Source organism: Calliopsis andreniformis, chromosome 3 (genome assembly GCF_051401765.1).
Source record: "Calliopsis andreniformis isolate RMS-2024a chromosome 3, iyCalAndr_principal, whole genome shotgun sequence".
NCBI lineage: Eukaryota > Metazoa > Arthropoda > Insecta > Hymenoptera > Andrenidae > Calliopsis > Calliopsis andreniformis.
The window spans coordinates 24,314,923-24,335,278 of NC_135064.1; the positions used below are offsets into that span (position 1 = coordinate 24,314,923).

At 46.6% G+C, this 20,356-nt stretch overlaps 1 protein-coding gene across 1 annotated transcript in view; it reads right to left on the bottom strand.

Moving 5' to 3' along the window:
* Positions 1-1,295: 1,295 nt before the first annotated feature.
* LOC143177125 (RNA-binding protein MEX3B-like) overlaps positions 1,296-20,356 on the bottom strand; it is a 55,374-nt gene continuing 36,313 nt past the window's right edge. The window contains exon 2 of the mRNA XM_076374921.1: positions 1,296-2,411. Coding sequence (XP_076231036.1) covers positions 1,435-2,411 — 977 coding nt within the window. The 3' untranslated portion in view covers positions 1,296-1,434. The remainder of the gene's footprint in view (positions 2,412-20,356) is intronic.

The window sequence follows — 20,356 nt, forward strand, 5'->3', positions numbered from 1 at the left end:
TCGTTTGTTTGTTTCGCTATTAAGAGGGAAGTCTTGTCATTTTTTCGTTCCCAGTATTGATAGCTTTATCAGTCCTCTCGTGTTTAATCTGCACGATCAGCTGTTCGTGCGCCGCCATCTTTGCTCCGCGAGTCACGTGACCGCGGGGCCGCGATAGAGCGTAACGATCGAGGGAGCGAATGAACTCGACTGCCACTGCGTCTCTGATTACGCAGAAGCGTCCCTTCGCTGTGGCATGAGAGGTTGCAACTTTTATTCACCGCTTAGCGCGATGAATGGGGACGTCACGATGATTGGTTCGGTTCCTAAATAAAAATATAGAGCTCGTAGAAATTTTCTTTGTCAGTGTTTCCTAAGCACCTTTGATTGATAGTATCTCACGATGTCATAATGAAGTACACGGGAATAAAAATCGCAACCTCGATCTAACGACCGGCAGATGTAAATGGTGAAAGAAGGACGAAATTCAATAATATAAAACAATAACGAGAGTTTCATTGTCATGGATATCTCTAAGAGCACGAGATCTTACGGATTGTCAGTTACGTAAAAAAGCAACGTCTAAATAATTATATCGATTAAAGTTCGATAACGATTCGCCCGACTCGCGTCTCAGGCTGCCTTCGACTCAAAAGTGTTCTCGAAACGAGACACGCGAGAAACGACCTGTGAACTCAATCAGTGAATGGAATGTTACGAAACGACACGTGCAATCAATAGAACAACGAACGCTCGAGTCCAATAGAGAAACGCTAACTCAGTCTAGTCTATTTTCCCCGGATGTGCAGGGTCTCAGCGATCAACAGTCTCGCTGCCAACCGTGCATCGATCCGCAGTCTAACTTTTTCCGATACGCCGAAGGCAACCATAACCCGCGAAGACCGAACGAGTCCTTCTCCCAAGGGGTACAACTTCAGGCCGCCTCAATGATCGACTCAATCCCTGTCGTCACGCACCGACGCTCTATCAGCGATGCATGGACCTGCGAGCTTTGCCTTAACTTTATCAAACGGGGGGTTAAAACGTGAAAACGATGACGGTGAATGAGCGAGTATGTTTCTCTCGTTCCGACACATAATCTCGTAGAAGTTAAAAGCTGACTTCGTTGTATCCGATCGGCGGGAACGACGCGACAAAGGATCGTCGGGGCATTCCCGGCGCGTAGGTGAGGTTCATATTGGCAGCAGTGGAATTGAGACATTGTGCGCGTCCACGGTCCCCCGGCGGGGCCCGCGAGCTGTTCGGGGAAACTCGGGGTGGTTGGGCCGTTCTCCAGCGCCGTCGTTCCTGGATGAGCCGCCGAGAAGGTGGGGTGTTCGAAGAGCAAGAACGTATCAATGGTGAGGATCGGTATGCGTGGCTGGTGTACCCAGGTGCCGCGGCGCGAAAGGGCCTGAAGAGATCTGTCGACGGGAGTTGCTCCTCGCGGCTGCTTTAAGAGAAGATGCGGAGCGCCTGCAGCACGGGCCTGGAGCAGACTGGGCAGCTGGGGTCGGAGCTCTCGCAGACACGGTTGCCGCAGTCCAGACAGAAGTGATTGTGTCCGCATGGTACCAGCGCGGCGGTGACCTCCTTGTCGCCGCAGACCACGCACTCCCGTCGTCCGCCGCCGAGCAGCGAGTCCGTGGGTGACGCTGGACTCGCCGACGCTGGCGGCGATGGCCTCGAGGGTAGCGCGACCCCGGGGAACGACCAGATCGAGGAGGCGGATGCTGCTTGGGACTCGAACGACGGCGACTCGCCCAGGCCCTCGTCCCTTTCGATCCCTGCGCCCCAGATCGCCACTAGCTCGTTCAGTCCAGGCGCCCCGGAACTGCTCGACGAGCTGCTGCAACTTCCGCTGCTGGAGAACGCGCCGCTGGAGCCGTTCGAGCCGTTTGACCCTGGTGGGTCCAAGCATCCCAGGATCGAGCCCAGACCGCCGCGGCACAGCGCGCTCAGCAGCTCTGAATCGTCGAGGCTTGGACCTGTGCCAGTCCTCAGGGCGATGTGCGCCTCGATCTCGCGTCTTGCCGCCTCCACGCTCTCTGGCAGTCCTGTTACCTCGAATACTGGCTCCTTGTCGCGGCTCGGCGTCACTATGTAGGTGTGCGTCTGATGCTGGATTCTCTTGATCGTCGCGCCTTTCGGCCCTACCACCAGACCGACCACTCTGTACGGAACTCGTACCTGAATCGTCACGTGGCCCGGAACCGATGCTGGCGGTCCAGGAGGCGCGCCCAGCAGCGCGCCCAGAGAGCTCTTGCGCGACGCGCGGATCTGAGAGAAGTGCTCCGCGGCTGAGAGGATCTCGCGTTTTGCGCGGGCGACGTCCTCCTTGCGACCTGTCACCACGAACACGGGCTCCTCGCCACGGACGGGAGTCTTGATGTAGGTGTTTGTCTTTGCGCGAAGGGCCTTGATTTTGCAACCTGAAAGCAGAAAGAAAATGGGATTGTAGTTGGGGGTGGGAGACTGTAGTTATTGTTAGAACTTATGATCTACAATTTTGCAGTTCCCTCTTCACCGACACTTTTCAATGCTTGCTGTAGTGGAGTGTTATCTTAATAGAAGCTCGAGGCTATAATATTCAGGCTTTCTTTAGAGATTTCTTGCACTTCAGATGCTCCTTATTTTCGAGAATCAAAAACAAGTCAAGTTTGCTAATCCAGAAACTGATCTCAGAGATTCTTTAAACCTCTAATTGATTTCAAGTTAGTATGTCATAACAAGACCAATACTCTACTACCACCAATCCTTAGAAATCCCAATGAACCCCTTCAGTGTCAACTGACAATTGAATATCGAGTCCTAATACTGATAGATCCTTGTGCCTTGGTACCTTCACACTAAAGGGGTTGAAAAGACGCAGGTACATTTTCATCAGAATAATCAAGGTTCTCCAAAACCAACACCATAGACCTCTAGGACTACCCTATGGTCCTCGTTCATTATCCACCTTCGCATAGAAGCAGTCTTTCTCATGACGCAATTGTCTGTACGCGATGCAGCAAGAGAGAGCAGCAGAGATCCTTACGGTACGAAAAAGGAGAAACTGGCAGCGGTGGGATGCCGCGGAGAAGGAAGAAGTCAGCGAGGCGGAGAGAGAGCAGGGTGCAGGAAACTGGAAGGAAGGAGGTCCCGACCCGGTCTGGTCCTCGGTCTCGCAGACTCTCTGGCCTTGAGCCGGCGCAATGCTAGCAATGCAGGTGAACCACTCCTCTCCCTTTCCTTCTTTCGCTCGCCGACATCGTCCTCCGTCCGTCTCAGTCGCCGTCTACCTTTCTCCTTTCCGCGTATCCTTCGCGGCTTCATCCTTCTCTCACCTTCTCTCTTTCGCCAAGCTCCCTTTCATTCAGTTCACTCTCTCCTTCGGCGCACGAACGCGAGAGTCCCAACGAACCGCGCGCGCGACACACACGCTGCGCTTCTGTGTATCGCATACCATTGCCCTCTCCCTCGCCTACCCCCGACCTTCCCCTCGCGATTCTCCGTTCATTAGCGGCCCCTTTAATTGCGTCTAGCGACGCGATAGCTAATCACGCGAACGCTCAGAATTCGAAACCATTTCACGGCGACAATTGGCTGTTTGGCGAGAATTAGGGAATAGAGAGACCTCGATTAACTGGCGTCTAATTATTTCGCAGGCCTTCTCATTCGAAAGCACGGATAAACCTTTCCGAGCGAAGATGAGGAGAAATGGCGAATATAGGATTTTATAGTTCGAGTGAGAAGTAAAAAGAGAGAGGAACTGTTGGATGAAGATGGGAAGGCAGAGGAATAAGGAATCCCTGAGAAGGCACGGACGAGGCTTTTCAGGACTAGAGAGTTAGTAAAAGAAAGATGAAATCTGGGATTTATCAATCTAGATAGAGGAACAAGAGCGAAACTAAGACTCATTGAACGTTCTTCCTCGCTTGAGAGGAGATAAGAAGCTTGACTGAGACTTGAACCATGATTTCATAGTAAGTACATAGTCTACTGAAAGTAATAAATTTAGTATCCCGAGGATGTCTCAAACTTGATTCTCGTATTAAGTAAGTTAATTCAGATCGTATTGTATTTAAGGTCTGCTGGGACTCAAGCTCACTGACTATACCTATTTGATCCGAATTTGGAATTGAAAGGAGTTATGTATGTCTGGGGATACGTAGGATACACTAGACACAGAAATAACTTATGATGTGGTTAATGTTGGGGATGATCGATACGACTGTGACATAATAAGCAACGCATATAGACCCTATAGTTCTGAAACAATAGTCTTCGCCATTAAAGGAGTCTTCTCAAACTAAATACTCTCTGAATACTAGACAATCCTATCTCTAGTTATTGAAATTTTCATAGACAAATAGCCATGAAATAATCCTATACAGCGTAGTGTACCAATTCAAAGGAGTATCAGACAGCGATTTCTCTCTTTCAAGACCCTCTGCGCTCTCACCAGGTAAATAATGCTCGCGAGTACGACAGGAGGAACGTTTACGCAGCTTTGTTTAACTTCTTTCGCTGGATACGAAGTCCTTGCGCGCCACAATGTCACGGGCGTCCATGGCTCTTCAGGGCCGACGCTGCAGCGCAATCTTGACATCGATACGACCTTAACTGCGCGACATGGTCCGTGATTCGAGCGAGACGTCACACCAGAGGAAAGGGACACGCATCGAACCGCGGCGGCGAGGTCGTCACGGGGGCGTGATCGCAATTGCGACCAACGATGAGCATTTACTGCAACGAATTCAGGGAATTCTGCGCGGGAAAAGGGCAATTTTGACTTGTCGGCTTTAGGCTGAGTCCACGCTAGATTAATACAATGTGTGCGTAAAGATGACTCTGAATTATAGAATAAAGTTGAACCCCGATTAATCGAGTTAACAGAAGATTCGATATTTAAATGTTTTCTTAATATGTAATTTTTTAATTTTCTGCAGACTATTGATGAATGATGAGTTACAGGCAGTGACCTACTGGACCCTTATCGGTAACCCTACTTATACAAAGACAGGTTTCCAAGAATTGAAATTTGCAAAATTGGAACAAATATAAAAAGAGGCACCGAAATTTTGTAAATTAAGGATTTCAATATATGTAAATTTGATACCTCGTTATTCTAAAGATTAATACAGTGAATAATCAAGAACCTGGATACCAAAGATCAAGAATAATTACGACTCCTTTAATCAAGGTTCTACTGCATTTGAAATTAAACACTTGTCCTCTGAGCAATATTTCCCTCCTTCATATCAACGAGACTGGCACTTAAATACAGTTCATACCAACGATTCTCACATTGCTTGGAATGGACTTACATTCTATGTGGCATTCCACGAGCGTAAACCCAGCTTAAGGCGTGACACCATTGCGAGCAAAAGCGCGTGAAACGCGCGTCGACCGGGGAATTAATCGGCCTCACAAATTGAAAGGCTCGTACAACATTTTTTCCAGCGCGTGTCCCAGGGGAATGCAGCCGACTAAAAATACAACGAGGAATAATTACATTACCGTAAGGAAGCATCATTTCGTAACGCTGGAAGCGACAGAGTACACGCGTCCTCGGATCCAGCGGGGTAAATCCTGTTTTAGTTTCATCGATCACGCTTTATTTTCGGAACCCCCCATTGTACAGGGCAACCTTCTCTCCCGTCTCGTTTCTTCCTTCCAGCCGGTTTACCTTCGACGATTATATTCATTCAACGGGTTACGTACCCCGCGCGTACCTCTCCCTTTAACTTTCCTCGACCCTGAATTCAGACCTCGGACACCTCGGCCCGACGCGCACGCGAAGTTGCGCCGCTTTTATGCGACCACAATGGCACGTAAAAACGAGAATGATTGGTTTTAATAAAGTTGCCAGCTCCAGGCACAGTGCAGACGTTTTGCAATAATCTTTGAGAAGCCTTGGATAGAGATTACACAGAGAACCTTCGGTGGAAGAAAATTACAAGATTGTTGGTTGAAAACAGTCGAATGGGAACTGAACTCTTTGCTGCTTGATGGGGTTGTGTTGGCAGCTGCAATGAAAGGCCATATGTTAAAAACGGGAGTAAGGACTGTGTATGATTATAAATGCAATATTGCTTTTAGACTATATTAGACTATTTACAGAATATGTAAATATGTATGTATATAGGTACATACTATGTATGAGTCAGTGATTCATATTTCAAGGTAGATACGTTGATATAGTCTTCAAGACAAAAGGGTTAAAGGTAACTGATGCTGATCCCGTGAAAGAGCCTCCAGTTCATGCTGTATGAACTGATTTCAAGGATTATTGATAAATGAGGGATGTATATATCCGGGACACGATAATTGTTTCTCTGAAAACTGACATCCAATTAAGCCTCAAAGTGGAATCGAATACATATGAAAGATCCTGAAGGATCCTTGATGGAAGATTACAAGTAAAATGGCCTCCACTCGTATCTGCATTTATTTAAAAGCAGATGTCATTGGTACCGACCGACTTCTTTATCCCTGCGTTTACTTATGCCTTGTTCAACGCGAAATTCGACTGGAAATTTCACGTATACCCGTTTCATTTCCCTGGTTAACATCGTAAATCTTGGTCCAAGGACTCAGTGGTTGCGCTATCAACGCGCGCTTGCCAATACCACGCAATTTTTCTCCACCGCGACGGAACTGGGCAAGGCTGCAGCCCACAATCACCCAGACTGAAGATCAAACAGAATTTTATTCTCGATGACGCCTGAGTGGACCACTCAGACCCAAATAAAGGGAACTCCTACCTCAAGAAAAGGAAGTTCATCTAATTTCAAATAGAATGACTTTTCATCGAATAGACGAGTCATTCTTCTCGCTCCTTGGTGATCCAATAGAAAATCCTTCCAATGACATAAAATAGAAATCAGAACCAACAGATTGCTCATCTACTCTCAACCTCCTATACTCTTCTTGTTTCGATGGAAGGATCCAACAATTCTCGCCAGCGATTCCCTGTCTCAGTGACTCGCTGCTTTGACGCCATTTGCCCCAAAAGCGCCAATCTAGCAAGACATCGCCGAGGAGCGACACATGTCGATGACTTCGAGGATGAGGCAGACGTATAAAACGCCGCAGGATGGAATCAGTCGTAATTCTAGCTGGCAAATTGTTAAGACGAAGCTCGCCAAGGGTAACTATTATTATCCGTAATCTGAAGAAGCATAAATTTGCCCAAGGATAGTGGCGAGGATGCCCTTCGGGCCAGTCGTAGAAGACCAGGGAGAAAGATGTAGAGAAATATCGAGGGGAATAAAAATGAAGGGGTAAAGCGGAGGTTCGTGCGAACACCGTCCTATTGGCGTTCCGAGGAAAGCATGGAAAACAGTGTTTACGAAGGAATCCCGATAAATTGAATTACCCGCCAGATCGAGAGGAGGGGACTATCAGTGAGCTTCGATAGCAGGGCGAGTGTCGCTAATTGGCCGTATCTTGGGGAGCGTAATTGGTTCGATTACTGGATAATGCGTGCAAATTTAGAGGCGTTCAAGGTAAAACGATAGCTGTCGCGATTTTGCGTGTCTCCTGTTCCCCTTCGTTGCCAGTCACTGCTGGTTTTATTCGCGGAAGATAAGATGGGTTCTATGACTCTACTGCGAGGTCTTTGCGTTTCGTGATTGGAAGGGGTCGGCAGTCTTGCGTGGGCGAGAAGTTCGGAGTGGGTAAAATATGAATTCTCCCATTAATATTAATATTAGTTAGAGTTATACTCGTGAGCGTTGGCGAGCAGGTCTTGTAGTCCACTTTGCTTCTGCTGGGGAGGACTGTGAACTTATTATAAGTTGAATATTGGTAGAAATAAAGGTATAATAGAGTATAGGTAAAATATAAAATATCTATAGAAATATGTAGAAGAGGACAGACACAAGAGGCTCCAATCGTGGGCAGGAGTGGTGTACATAGATGATTGAAGTTACAGGCAAAGTTGAAGTTCTACTATCGAACTACCATAATATGCTATCGAATTTAACCTCAACGGAGACATAGCATTATTTCACAGGCTTCAAGTGAAACTTCTGGAACGACATAGTACTACGTCACCAAAACGTCAAAGTGTTAACTGTCACGCAGTAACTCGCATAACTGACTAACCATAAAGCAGTTAAGCGCTTACTCTGAGCGTACAAATATTCCAACAGAATTTGACACTGAAACTTCTCTATTAACATTAACAGGTTTCAAGCATATTTCGCAAACACGTTAGCCCATCTACCTAATCCCTTCGGCACCTAGTGAAGTACAGTTAGGGTAGATGAGTTTGGACCCGAAGGATACTAAAGCAAACTTCTCTACTCTCCACACATTTCTATACAAAACTCCCTCATTACTCATTCACATCAATGTCACTGTGTATCATATCAGCCTACTGTACAGAATACTCCCTTCAAGATTTTACATTACAATCTCCAGGACCAAGTCCATTCTCAACAGCTTTCAATCTTCTACTACTGAATCTCTCAAATCCATCATGTCTCGCAATTTCCCAAGAGCGATCCTTAGAACCAATATAGTTTACCACTGTACAAGGTAACGTAGTCCACGTCGAAGCCAACCTTTCTTCCACCGAATCTTCAACCCGTCAGAGGTTCGCTATTCGCCAAGGAGTCGCCCTAGCGAGCGAACGTATCAAACTTTCCGTCTATCGTCGACTCTCTCTCGTTCCGGAAATTCGCCTAGGGCGAACCGGGGCGGTTCGGTTGGCTAAATAACTCTGGGAAGGCAGGTGGACGAGGATCGGTATACGCACACCGATAGGAGGCGGCTCTCACAGGTACGCGCGGAGGCGACGAGCTGCGTCGAAACGAGAAAAGGAGGAAGAAGGTAAAGGGGAAGGCAGCTTGCAGTGGTAAAGAAGAAGAAGAAGAAGAAGAAGACGCAGAAGAAGGTTGCTCCTCGAAGAAGGTGGCTGCTAACGCGATGGTGGCGGTGGTGGTGGTTCGGATGGAGAAAGAGGAGGTGGGGCGTGGGTCGCAGACAGTTGAAGGGCCGCGGCCAAGGTGAGGCGAGACGGAGAGAAGAGAAAGGGAGTGAAAGAGAGAGAGAGGAGAAAAAGAGGCCCCGTTGCAGAGAACGTAAGGCGCCTTTGCCTTTGTCTGCCTCTATCGAAAGGACCAGAAGGACGAAAGAGAGGATCGACCGTGGACCCCGAGCGGCTCCAGGGATCCTTTTCGTTCCTTCTCCGTCGTCGGATTCTTCTCCGCGCATCTTGTTCTTCTTCTTGCACGCGCCGCGAAATCGCGCACGACGGAAGGGGAGTAATAGGTTCCGGCGGTCCTGCTCCGATCGAAATGAATTACGGGCCCCCTTGGAATGCCCGCTGACATCCAACTTTTCGAGGACTACTCTCTTTCAATTTATTTCAGACTTGTTACAAAATGAACATTAGGAGATGGATGTTTCGAAGATTCATCCTCTATTTCAACTCCGAACTCTGAACCAATAGCAATTTTTCTCCTAATCTATCCTCTCAGGGTTTTATCTCCTCAACATATCAGCTTTTTTTGCAAAATTTGAGATCGTATCTAAAAATTGAAACCTTCAAAAAGAAGTTTTTCTTCGAGAAGAAGAATATAATGAAACTCGGCTCCACAGGACAGAATCGTGCTTCAAAGCTTCGAATAACAGATACCTATCTTTAAAATACAGAAGTCTGACTTCTGCAGTGTAGCCTTATCGCCACAGAAATAGTTTCTGAGCTTCCCCCAAGCCCTGAAATTCCACCTATCGTCGTAATAAAAACGAAACACGCATCGAACATCTGATTAAAACCGGACACCGACTAGTTCTAGAAGATTCTCGAGGCTCGCGGGGAATGAAAAATCGCGATCGGCGTCAGCGACACGCGCTGCAACACCGGGGTCATTATTCCGTCGATTTCTTTCTTATTCACTCGAAGTGCCATTCACGTAGCCGATGCACGTGAACCACGTGGTCCGTTGTTCTCCGACGGAGCACAATGCCGAGCAAAGCCCTCCCAGCAGAGGCGAGTCTGAGCCCTCTATTCCCACGATACGTCACTCTCTCGCTCTCCGTGGAATGACGTTGCTGAAATCTGCAGCAGCCGCTGGTAGCAGCGGCAGCAGCAGCTCCCCAAAGGCCGCAGGATCAATAGTTACACGCCTCTATAGCCGGCAGCTGCATTATACACGCGCCTCAGAAACTAGCGGTCATAGTGCACGCGTACGCACACACTAAACGGCCGCCGCGTTATCGACAGATTTGCAATATCTACGCTCAGCTTGCCAAGCTCGTTACTCTGAAACGATGTGCTTCCCAGAACACCATTATCTAAGAGGATCAACCGGTAATCGATCGATATCGCGATCAGAGTAGGATCGAGAACAAAATCCACGTGGAAGATATCTTAAGAGCGTTACAGGAGTCCGCTGCTAGAGCGATACGTTCCAGAAAAGGAAGTTTCCAGAGGAAACGCTCGAGTTCCGACGTTCTGGCGGCTGCGTTTCTCGGAAACACGCGAGGTAACATTTTTGGGCGAGGGAGAAGGAAAAAATCGTCCAGGGACAGGAACTCCGAGGGCCATCTGCTCTCGTCTTTGCTTTAATTACAGCCACCGAATGCCTCGCCCCGAAGAGAGCCACTCGTCCTTTCCTCGGCGACTCGCCGTCGACCGTGGGCGGTATCGACGCGGTGTCTCGACCCGAAAAGGACCGCAGAGAATCGGAATCGTTCGTTTACCCCTCGTTTCGCTGATTTAAACGCGGCTGGCGAAGGAACAAGTTCCTTTGAAATTTGATATATTTCACTGCGATCCTTGGAATGTGGTACTACCGCTACAGTCGAATGACAATTGTCGCAATTGCGTGGAAATAAAACGTTTCTGAGAAATATTTTGGACATTTTTACTTCCTAAGATCGTTGACCACTTGACAAATTTTTGTGTTCTAACGTTTCATGGATATCCATTAATTGTTTAAATAATTTGAAAGTGAAATCGAAAATATTGAGATAGTGAGTTAATTGAAAAACTAGTAGAGAAGAAGTAAAAATCTAGAAGTAGAAAATTATAATTTCCTCCACTCAAATCTCCCACAATATCTTTTCCCAAAACCCCATCCTCAACTTTCAAACAATTCCTTACTTATCCCACCCCCCATCGTCTCCAATTACCAAACCACCACAATTTGTACAGTCCATTTAAACCCCCCTGACTACCTGTATTTAGGAACGTCCTGTACAAGCAGAGTAGCCAGGTTTCCCAGGAAAAACCAAGCTTTCCACGCAGGCAAACAACTTACCCGAAAAAATGTGAAACAATGTCGGATCACGTAGGGGGATCGCGGTTAAGTTTACTTAGGGCTCAGCGGGCCCTTAAGTAGCGGTACCCTTTTGGCGTCCTGCGGACGATTCGGTGTGTCCGCGCTCGTGGGGCACGAGCCGCGCGCGGATATCACGAGTTTCTCAGGCAGGTCAGTGAAACTGCGCCGTCAAGTTGAAGGCCAACACCCCCACAATGCAACGGCCGAGCACCATCGCTCCCGCCCCACCGCCGACCGCCTGATCCTCAACCACTTTATCCTCTCCCCTTGCGCGCCTTTCGTCCCTCCGCGTCACGTATCCCCTCCCTCCTTTTCCTTCCCTTCTGCCCCCTCCTAGTCGTGCAACTCGCCGGAACATCCGAGGAAACTCCAATAACGCCGATAAAGTCGCGTCGCTGCTGCTTTCGCAAAGTTGCTCAACTCCTTCCGACGCGATGCTTTGTTGGCGACAGAGTGGCAGGATGACTTTCTGATCCATTTCTCTGGGATCTAGGGGATATGGATCGTCGATACTGTAAGCCACTGGAAGGTAATAGCTGAGGGAGGCTCAGAGCTTGGTTACTATGCTCGTATCGAAAGTAAAACTGTTATGTGCTATTTTGATGGCAGTCGAGAGTGGGATTGTCCACTGTTTGCGAAGGGTTTAGGGTGAAACTGGCTATGGTTCGTGGTGGATATGTGACGTGACACTGTAGTTGCTTCTTTCGTACGGGTGTAAGTACTGAACTTTCGCAACGAGGTAACTCGGCTTCCAGAATTAACGGGTTAAGAGGACGTAGTTCGCTGAAGTGCTTTGAGAAGGCTGCTGTTGACCCGACAGAAGCTCAGAGTATCGCGGGATTCGAAGAGATGGAAGAAAGCACCGAAACTATGAAGCATGTACCATAATTTCTATCTTCTCATAACGAACCAAGTTCTTCAGTTATTTTCAAGATTCCACTCGAGTCCTGAGGTTCCAAGTATAGCTTACCACCTAGAGTTGAATGAAAAAAAAAGTGAAGAGGTCTGAACTAAGTTCGACGCACTAAGTTGTAGGGATATCCACTAGATTCCAGGAAACCTGTCGTCGATTGGTCAGTCGTTCGACCAATCGTGGATGTCCTTTGCGATCGTGGATAGCTGAAATCGCGAGCGAGTGGTCACTCCTGCGCCGACCACCGACCAGCGTGGATCTATTGCGCAGGTGTGCCAGCGATTCTTCTTCTCTATCTCTCTGTACCTTCTCCTCTCTCTCCCTTTCTCTATCTCCCTCCTCGGTCTTCTTTGTCTCCCTCCCTGACCCCTCTCGAAGGCCAGAAATTCCAGCCTCTTCTCGAAATAGATCGATGACACTCATCCGAACAATCCACGCGCGCGTACACGCACTCTATGAGTATGAGTGAGTCTATGCTCTCCTATATGCATGACGCGTAACCTCCTATAGGTGCATCCGTACAGGGTGAGCTTAAATAGATGTCGCGAAATTTTTAGGAATATCTTACTTGAAATTTAAAAAAAGTTTATTATATAATTTGGACTCAAGTATAATTGTTTCTAGGCTAAATTATATTACTTCTACTGAATTTGTGGCATTGTATGTTAAATAGTTTCCGAGGATATGCAGGAAGACATGTGTAGATGAAGTATGAGAAGGATCTCATTAATCTTCCTCAGTCAATAACTTTTGACTTCAGAATTACGGATTCTTTGGCGAAGCTAGTGATGGATGCGAACGAACCGTGAGCATTTTTGTTTGTTTCGTATCAAAAATTTGTAGACTTGTGATTCTTCTTCTATTTAAAATTACTGTAGCCTTTTTTCCACGTAATCACATCTATTTCAACTGAAGAGAAGAGAGTAGAACATTTGTTTAAAAGTGGTCAAAGATTCTAACGGGTATTAAAATAGAGTCACAATATATACACCAATTCAATCTTTAGAATCTGATACCAAAAATCCACGGATCACTTACAAAACGAATAATCCAACTAGTGTTGACTACGTACATACTGTGAATAGATTTTCGTAATAGACTCGCAGCGTTCCCACCATATCATATTATAGCGACACCAGAACAGTCGAGGGTTAATCTCGCGACACCCATTTAGACTCACCCTGTATATACGGTGTACACATGCACGCGCGTGCGTCTCGGCTCTCTCGGGGCCGATGTCTCTGAAATAACCGAGCGAGGCTCACTCGCCGGACAGGGGAATAAGGTGCAATGCACGCACCCGTTCACTGCGGCCTCTCTTTCTCCTTCGCCGCCCTCCGCCTCTTTCTCTCTGTCCCTCTTCCTCCATCCACCTCCCTCCGCGTGCCTTTCTCCGTTCCACTCGCTAGTGGGTTCGTTCGCGCGCTCGCGCTCCCTGCAACCGCAGTTGCATTCGACAGTGTCTCGAATGGCAGTGGGGGTCACACTATATTAAGATTGAACTCCACTGACACGGCCGCCCAACTGCGTTCATTCTCCTCCTACTCTCTCTTCCTCTCTCCCTGTCCTTCCTTTTCTTCCCATCCGTATACTCTCGCCTCTCTTCCCTCTATCTCTTCATACTATTTCTCCTCGATACGTTCGCTATCCAGCCCGATACGTTTCGTTCCTTAGGAACGTTCTGGACGTGGGAGACTCTCCATGTGTTTTTCCCCCGATAGAAAAATGAAATTAGGGGAGGATCGCCGATTTTGCAGTGGAAGAACGTGTCACTGTGTTGCTCTGGAGTGTTGAAGGCAAGGACTCGGAGGAAATGGCCAGCATGGTCACGCTGGAACGAAGGACACTCGCCTGCGAGCCGAGGGACTCGCGGACGTGCACGAGTACTCTTGCAAAGACGATATGGTAACCACGTTCCAGCAAAAAGCACTCGGGGGAACCGTGCACCAGCTGCCTGCCGTGTCCGCAAAGTGGGAATCCTGAGACTATTCGTTGCTCGACTGTTTTGCGCTCGTCGGTTTTAAGTAGCTACCTTTGGAAAACATTCCTCGTTCAATTTGATACTTCTGCTGTGTGGTTGTGGTTATCCCTGACCTACCAGTTTCTTCGTTTGAGGTAGGAAGTTCTCTGGAACTCTGCATTAGATCTAGATACCAAATTGGTAACAGTAAAAATCCTACTCCACCTGATGCACTGGGAATTATGCGTAAAACTGAATACTAGTAGATGCCAGTTATATCTGAAGATGTCTCTAAATTGATGAAACAAAACTTATCGTCCCCATCCATCTTCTCATTAGCTCCTGTAAAGTGCTCACTACTGTCCACCCGTCACACAATGTTAAATATTCTTTTTGCTTGTCAGAATGGGATTCGATTACTATTTACACGGATTATCGTGCTCCATCGAAACGGGAGACACCCCCGAGTCCAACGAGAAAACGTCGAAAGCTTCATTAATCTTCGGGTCTACACCCAATATCGATTTTCCAGAGGCGTCGAGGGTGTTAAATATCTCGAACACATCAACGGAAGCGAGTTACGATGGCTCGAATGTCCCTCCTTCCTTGAACTTTACGAGATAACGGCATTTATGCTGGTCATCGTTAAAATTGTTTCTCACCTTCACTAATTAACGTATTGGAGTAAAGTGGGAGCGAGGGAGTGACGGGTCTCGAATGTAATCGACCTCTAAAAGGGTCAGGGGATGAATGTGAGTGATTTTTATACGACGCTGAATTTTGGGAGCATCTAATGGAGGATCAGAAATTCTGCAATTATTCTTCAAAGTGTCCTGACCCACATATGAGTCAGAGAATTATGGCCGCGTTAAAACTTGAAACCTCATTTATTAATATCCATATATTTCACAATATTCTTGTACCAAAAATCACAATGAAGAAAGCATCTATCACCCAAAATCCCTCCTAATTCATTCAAGAAACCTCCAGATATCAAACTCTCAATAAATCCCTCCTGAACGTAAACACCTACCCATGCACTCCAATTCTAATAAAAAGTCTCACAAAAGACGTTCCACTCGAGAAGCACCGCGTCTCAATCGATACTTCCAGCCGAACAGAAGTATCGTAAAGGAGCGTGTATTCGTGTGAATGTTACATCCGACTAACGAAAAACCCTCGAGGTGTCGTAAGAGGAGGACACACGTCGTTAAGCGGGCAGGGAGAGTAGCCGAAGAAAATCTGGTACGGGTCAGACAATGGTGCTACCTGTTTCCTCGAGGAACCACGCGTCTCGCTTCTCCACTCGTCCGGTCGAGAGAGTTTGAGGTAGGTCGATCGACGAATGACTCACACCCTTCGGTTTCTCTTCAACGATCGAGAGAGCCACTCTTGGGCGGAGTGGCTTCCACGGTGGGCACACCACGTCCCATTATATCCGGCGTTGGGGCTCATTAATATCGTGACATCCAATATCGTGTAATTACAACTGAACCGTTGTGTCCGCGCGTGAGTCCCACTGGGACAACCTCTCGAGAACCGATAATGAATCACCCATCAGGTTAAACGCGGCCCTCGTTATTCACTATTTTATTCCATACCCGAATCAGTGAAGGAGGTCGCGAGCTGTACAGACATTTTCCGAATGGAATTGCTCCTAAAATATGTATAGAAGTTGCTATACAGACCCTGGCGAAAATGTGGAATCAAATTTTGAGTAGACTTTCTAGGTATGGTAGACAGATTGGTGCTTTCAGACTAATTACAAATCTTCTAGGAATTTAACTTGCATGAGAAAAATGTATAGAAGTCCCTACGGTCAAAGTTGAAGAATCTACTTTCCTCGACTGATGCTACCCTTCAGACCCAAATTCATATACCCTCAACAATATCTATTATTCCCCAACACAAGTGGGGACGATAAATATGGAAAACACGAATTTCCTCCAAGAATACAAAATTTGGTAGCCCAACAATCCGATCGATCAACAATTTTGACAATTACTCGCTTCCCCATCTGCACATTATGCCTCCCCTTAGTTCGAGGCCGAGGTAAATCGTATTACCAGTGAACGCATCGACGAAACTGTCCCCTGACCTCGAAGGACGACTAGGGGAACAGTCGCCCCTAGGATCATGGGTATGTCCCATCAGCTGTGTCTTCAGCTGTAGCCTACTTCGAATGCAAAAACGTAATGCGAGGGGAGAGCCGAGGTCAGGCAGGGTCTCGAGGTATCGATCAAGGACTGCTATCGCCATTTTCCTCGCGAATGAGATTCGTTCCCGTGGGAGCAAATAAAACGACGCAAGGCTAGATCAGTCACCCACTAGATGGGTTTAAACATTCACCTCCCTTCTCCCTCATCTCGGGCTACCACTATTTTCCCTCTCCCCTGGGTTCTACGCTTCTCAGGAACGCAGTCCCCTATTTCGCTAAGGTTGCGCCTCAAGGTTCGGAAACCTCGAGAAGCCGATGAAATTCGACCGCCGCGACGAGGTTCCCTTCGAGATGCCTCCTCTTCGCGACCCACCGTGCTCTTATGCGTTTTTCATCGCTTTGTCGCTCGAAGCCATTCGTTATTTTTGCCTATCGACCGAGGGAGCTGAAAGGGGACACGACCATTAACCCCATGGGAACGCGAATCCCTTTGGAGCGAATATGGATGTGTCGGAGATTGGCTGAGTCTCGGTTCTACACTCTACTGGGGTGTTTAGGGATTACAAAGGCAACTAGATTGTAATGGTTGAGCAGTATTTTCTACTCGTGTCTGGCCTATTTGTACTGAAATTTGAAGACTAATTTTGTCGAATTTTAAGCTGTAAAATAGGTATTAAAATTCATCAGAATTTTGTTCAAACTCCTTGATTAAAAATCTATGTACCCACTCGACTTCTAGTACTACCTATGTCCCATGCTACAAGCTCGTCAGTAAGCAACGAGGCTATATTGAGAAGGCACTATCCTCTCAGGTGAAATTCGAGACGAGGTGCGAAGTTCGAAGTGAAAAACAGACTTCAAACGTGGTCTTGGATCGCATGCTTCGCCTAGGAGTTGCATGCGTCACCTGAACGCAGAGAAACTTCTTAGAGCGCGCGCAAAAGCGTACGCACGCGATTTCCTACGAGAGACTGGGCTGCAAAAACCGCGAGCCCCGCATAATTTGTGTACCGCGTCAAGTTTAACGTTAAATCACACTGGCAAAAAGCCGCTGGCAATTTGCGCACAGGATATATTCCAACTTTGAATTAATCGTCGGTTTTGCCCGATTCCCCGCTGGCAAAAAGAACCGGCAACGTGTGACGCCACAATTCTCGCTTCAATTACCCGCTACATGGGTCCCCTTGTTAATACAGTCGCGAAACTTTCGCATCGATTGTGAACTCTGCACTGCTGCACGTCCGAAGCTACATGATATGGTATAAATTTGGGCTCGTTGAGTACTGAACTTTTCTTTACATACGTAGCGCTACCAATAGGGGGTTGGTGTGTTTGTATCTCGTCGAGGTTTTTTCAGTTTGAGAATAACAAATATTTCCCTGGGAAGGGTTGAAAATTTGTTATTTTTATGGTAGGTGCCTAACAACTTGAATTTCAATAAAAAAAGGGTACAGAGGGTACCTCAACCTATATAAACAGATAAAATATACCCCACTCAAGAGAATTTAAACTTCAAAAGAGGATCCTGAGACACTCCTCTTAAAACATAGCTGTTTCTCCCATACATCTCTCTTAAAGTCTGAAATACTTCATTCCAACACCGAAGGAACATCCCATTTCAAAGCAACCATGTTGCCCAGTTCACGACTTCGTGGCGTACCATACAATAAAATCTGACATTGTGGAAAAAGAAAGAGGCAATTTGCATGACCTTCAGAGTATCCGAACAAAAATGCCTGCAACCAGCATGCAGCATGGTCCCCCGTGTCGCGGCAGGCGAAATTTACAGCGATGCTTGGTGCGTAGAACCGCCTCTCTCATTTGCCTCGGTCTCACGCTGAAGAACGTACAGTCGAGACAGGATATACGGCACGATTTGCCCGTCTACTATTATAAATTCAAGGAAAAAGATCGTGGAACTGTCGCGGCCCAGCCTCTGCACCACTCTACGCCTATCACGTGAACAAGCTTTCCCGCGAGCTGTAGCGAAAAACGCGACACTTGGCCGAGGCTTCTGCCGTCATAGCCGCACATACTGCGCTCGTCCAACGAGAGCACGTTTCAGGCTCTGGACATACTGAAAATATTCGAGTATTTTCGAAATTTTGAGGCTTCGAATTTTTAAACATTTACCCTTTCAAATTTTTGAATTCTCAGTTTTGAACTTTTGAATTTTGAAATTACTGAAATGTTAAATTTTTAAATGCTCAAACTGTCAAATTTTTAAATTATCAAATATTTAAATATACAAATTTTCTCATTTTCAAGCTTTAAACTGTCGATTTTTCAAATTTTCGAATGTTCGAATTGACAAATTTTCAAATGAAAGTCTCCTCATTTGCTCGTACCTACAACTCGAAACGTGCTAAAATAAGTTACCTCTTTATTCAAGTATACTCAACCAGCATAGGACAGCTCAACAAGAGCTCATATTAGATCGTATTTTCAAACTACTTGAGGAGCTCTAGTTGACTCACTGACTCGACTCAAGCCTCGTTGACTCGGGTCGAGCGTAGAGTCGACTCAAGTCGTACTCGTCTCGGCGCATAAATAATCGTGCGAAAAAATCGCAGCCGGGGGGCGCCTCCGAGTTGGAGCTCCAGCGCGCGACTAGCATTTCCTGTTTCGACCCCCTTAGCCACCCGATGGCTATAACTAATTACTTTCGCGTCTCCCTCTCGCCCGTTTTGCTCCGGCTCGCGTTATTTATGCTCTCGAAACATTGCGCTAATAAATCGGGGGAAGGGCATGCACGGAGGGTAATTTGTATCGAAGAAGGGTGGACAGTAAAATACGAGGGTCGTTCGGTGACTAACGGGGCGGATTTTTACCTGCTCGTTAGCCGCGATCGGTTTCGCGCTCGTCTTGTCTGATTCCGAACTCGCTTCGTCACCTATCGACGTGCATCTTTCTCTGTGGGGTGACTCTCTCTTTGAGACTGCGTTTCACTACAAAGTTTCAACACAAAATACACAAAGACAGTGTCACTTACAGTATTTCCACGTTATAGCCTGCTTGATAGATTCCCTATAATTTAAAATAATCTAGAGTGGAAGTGCTTCATTTAAGTGCATTATTACTCCCAAATTTTGATAAGATTAAAGTGGGACCATGAACACAACTTGACCTCGAAAACATACTCTACGATATAACCTCGCCAATGAGCCTATATCGAGGAACCGCTGCATTAATTAGTACTATCTTGTATCTCTCCTTAACAGCTTCTAAGAGACAGAATGTAGTGATTTCACAAACACTTTCTGTAAATACAAAAACAACTTAAAATGGAAGAATTCGCCACAGACCTTGATAGATATTTTTCATGTTCCAGCGCACCGAAAGAGCAGATCGGAATATATCTCCAGTGACGAAAGAGAGAGGTTCGTTCAGGTAAAATTCAGCACGGTAAATAATGCGTAAGTTGGCCGATCATTGCGAAGTTCGTATACGTGTACGATGGCCTGGGACACGAACGATCTAAGAGCATGATCACCAATGGATTCACCTACTTTGCGATCAGGCGAAAATCACGCGGCGCGAATCGCCCGGACTCCTGGAATGTTCCATACTACTTGTGACCCAATGATGTAGAACGAGATACCGACCGCTCTTATTTTACTTGGAAAACACCCTTAAAACCCGCGATCGCGACACAATCTCGATCGCCTAACACGCTTACGTACAGTCACGCCACATTGACAGCGTTCGTGCGAAAAACTACGATCAGATGTGTTCGAGATGTGAAACTAGTATCTAAACTACTGAAATAAAATTCAAATGCGTTATACTTTCTGTTTCTTTAAAAGTGAGACTTGTTCTTTTTTAAGTTAAAGAAGTGAAATAGGTACTTTAAAAAATGATCAGTTATAATTATTACTTTTAATTATCTGTCAGTGCTTAAGATCTTACGTTTCCTAATTTTTGAAAGGGTTTTCCCCCTGTAGTATAAGTATTAAATTAATTAATATATGATTAATTAGTGGATATTTATCTAAGCACTGCGTATCAGCACCCGATCGACCCAGCGTTAATTTTTAATATTCAGACATCACCTCCTGGATCACTTT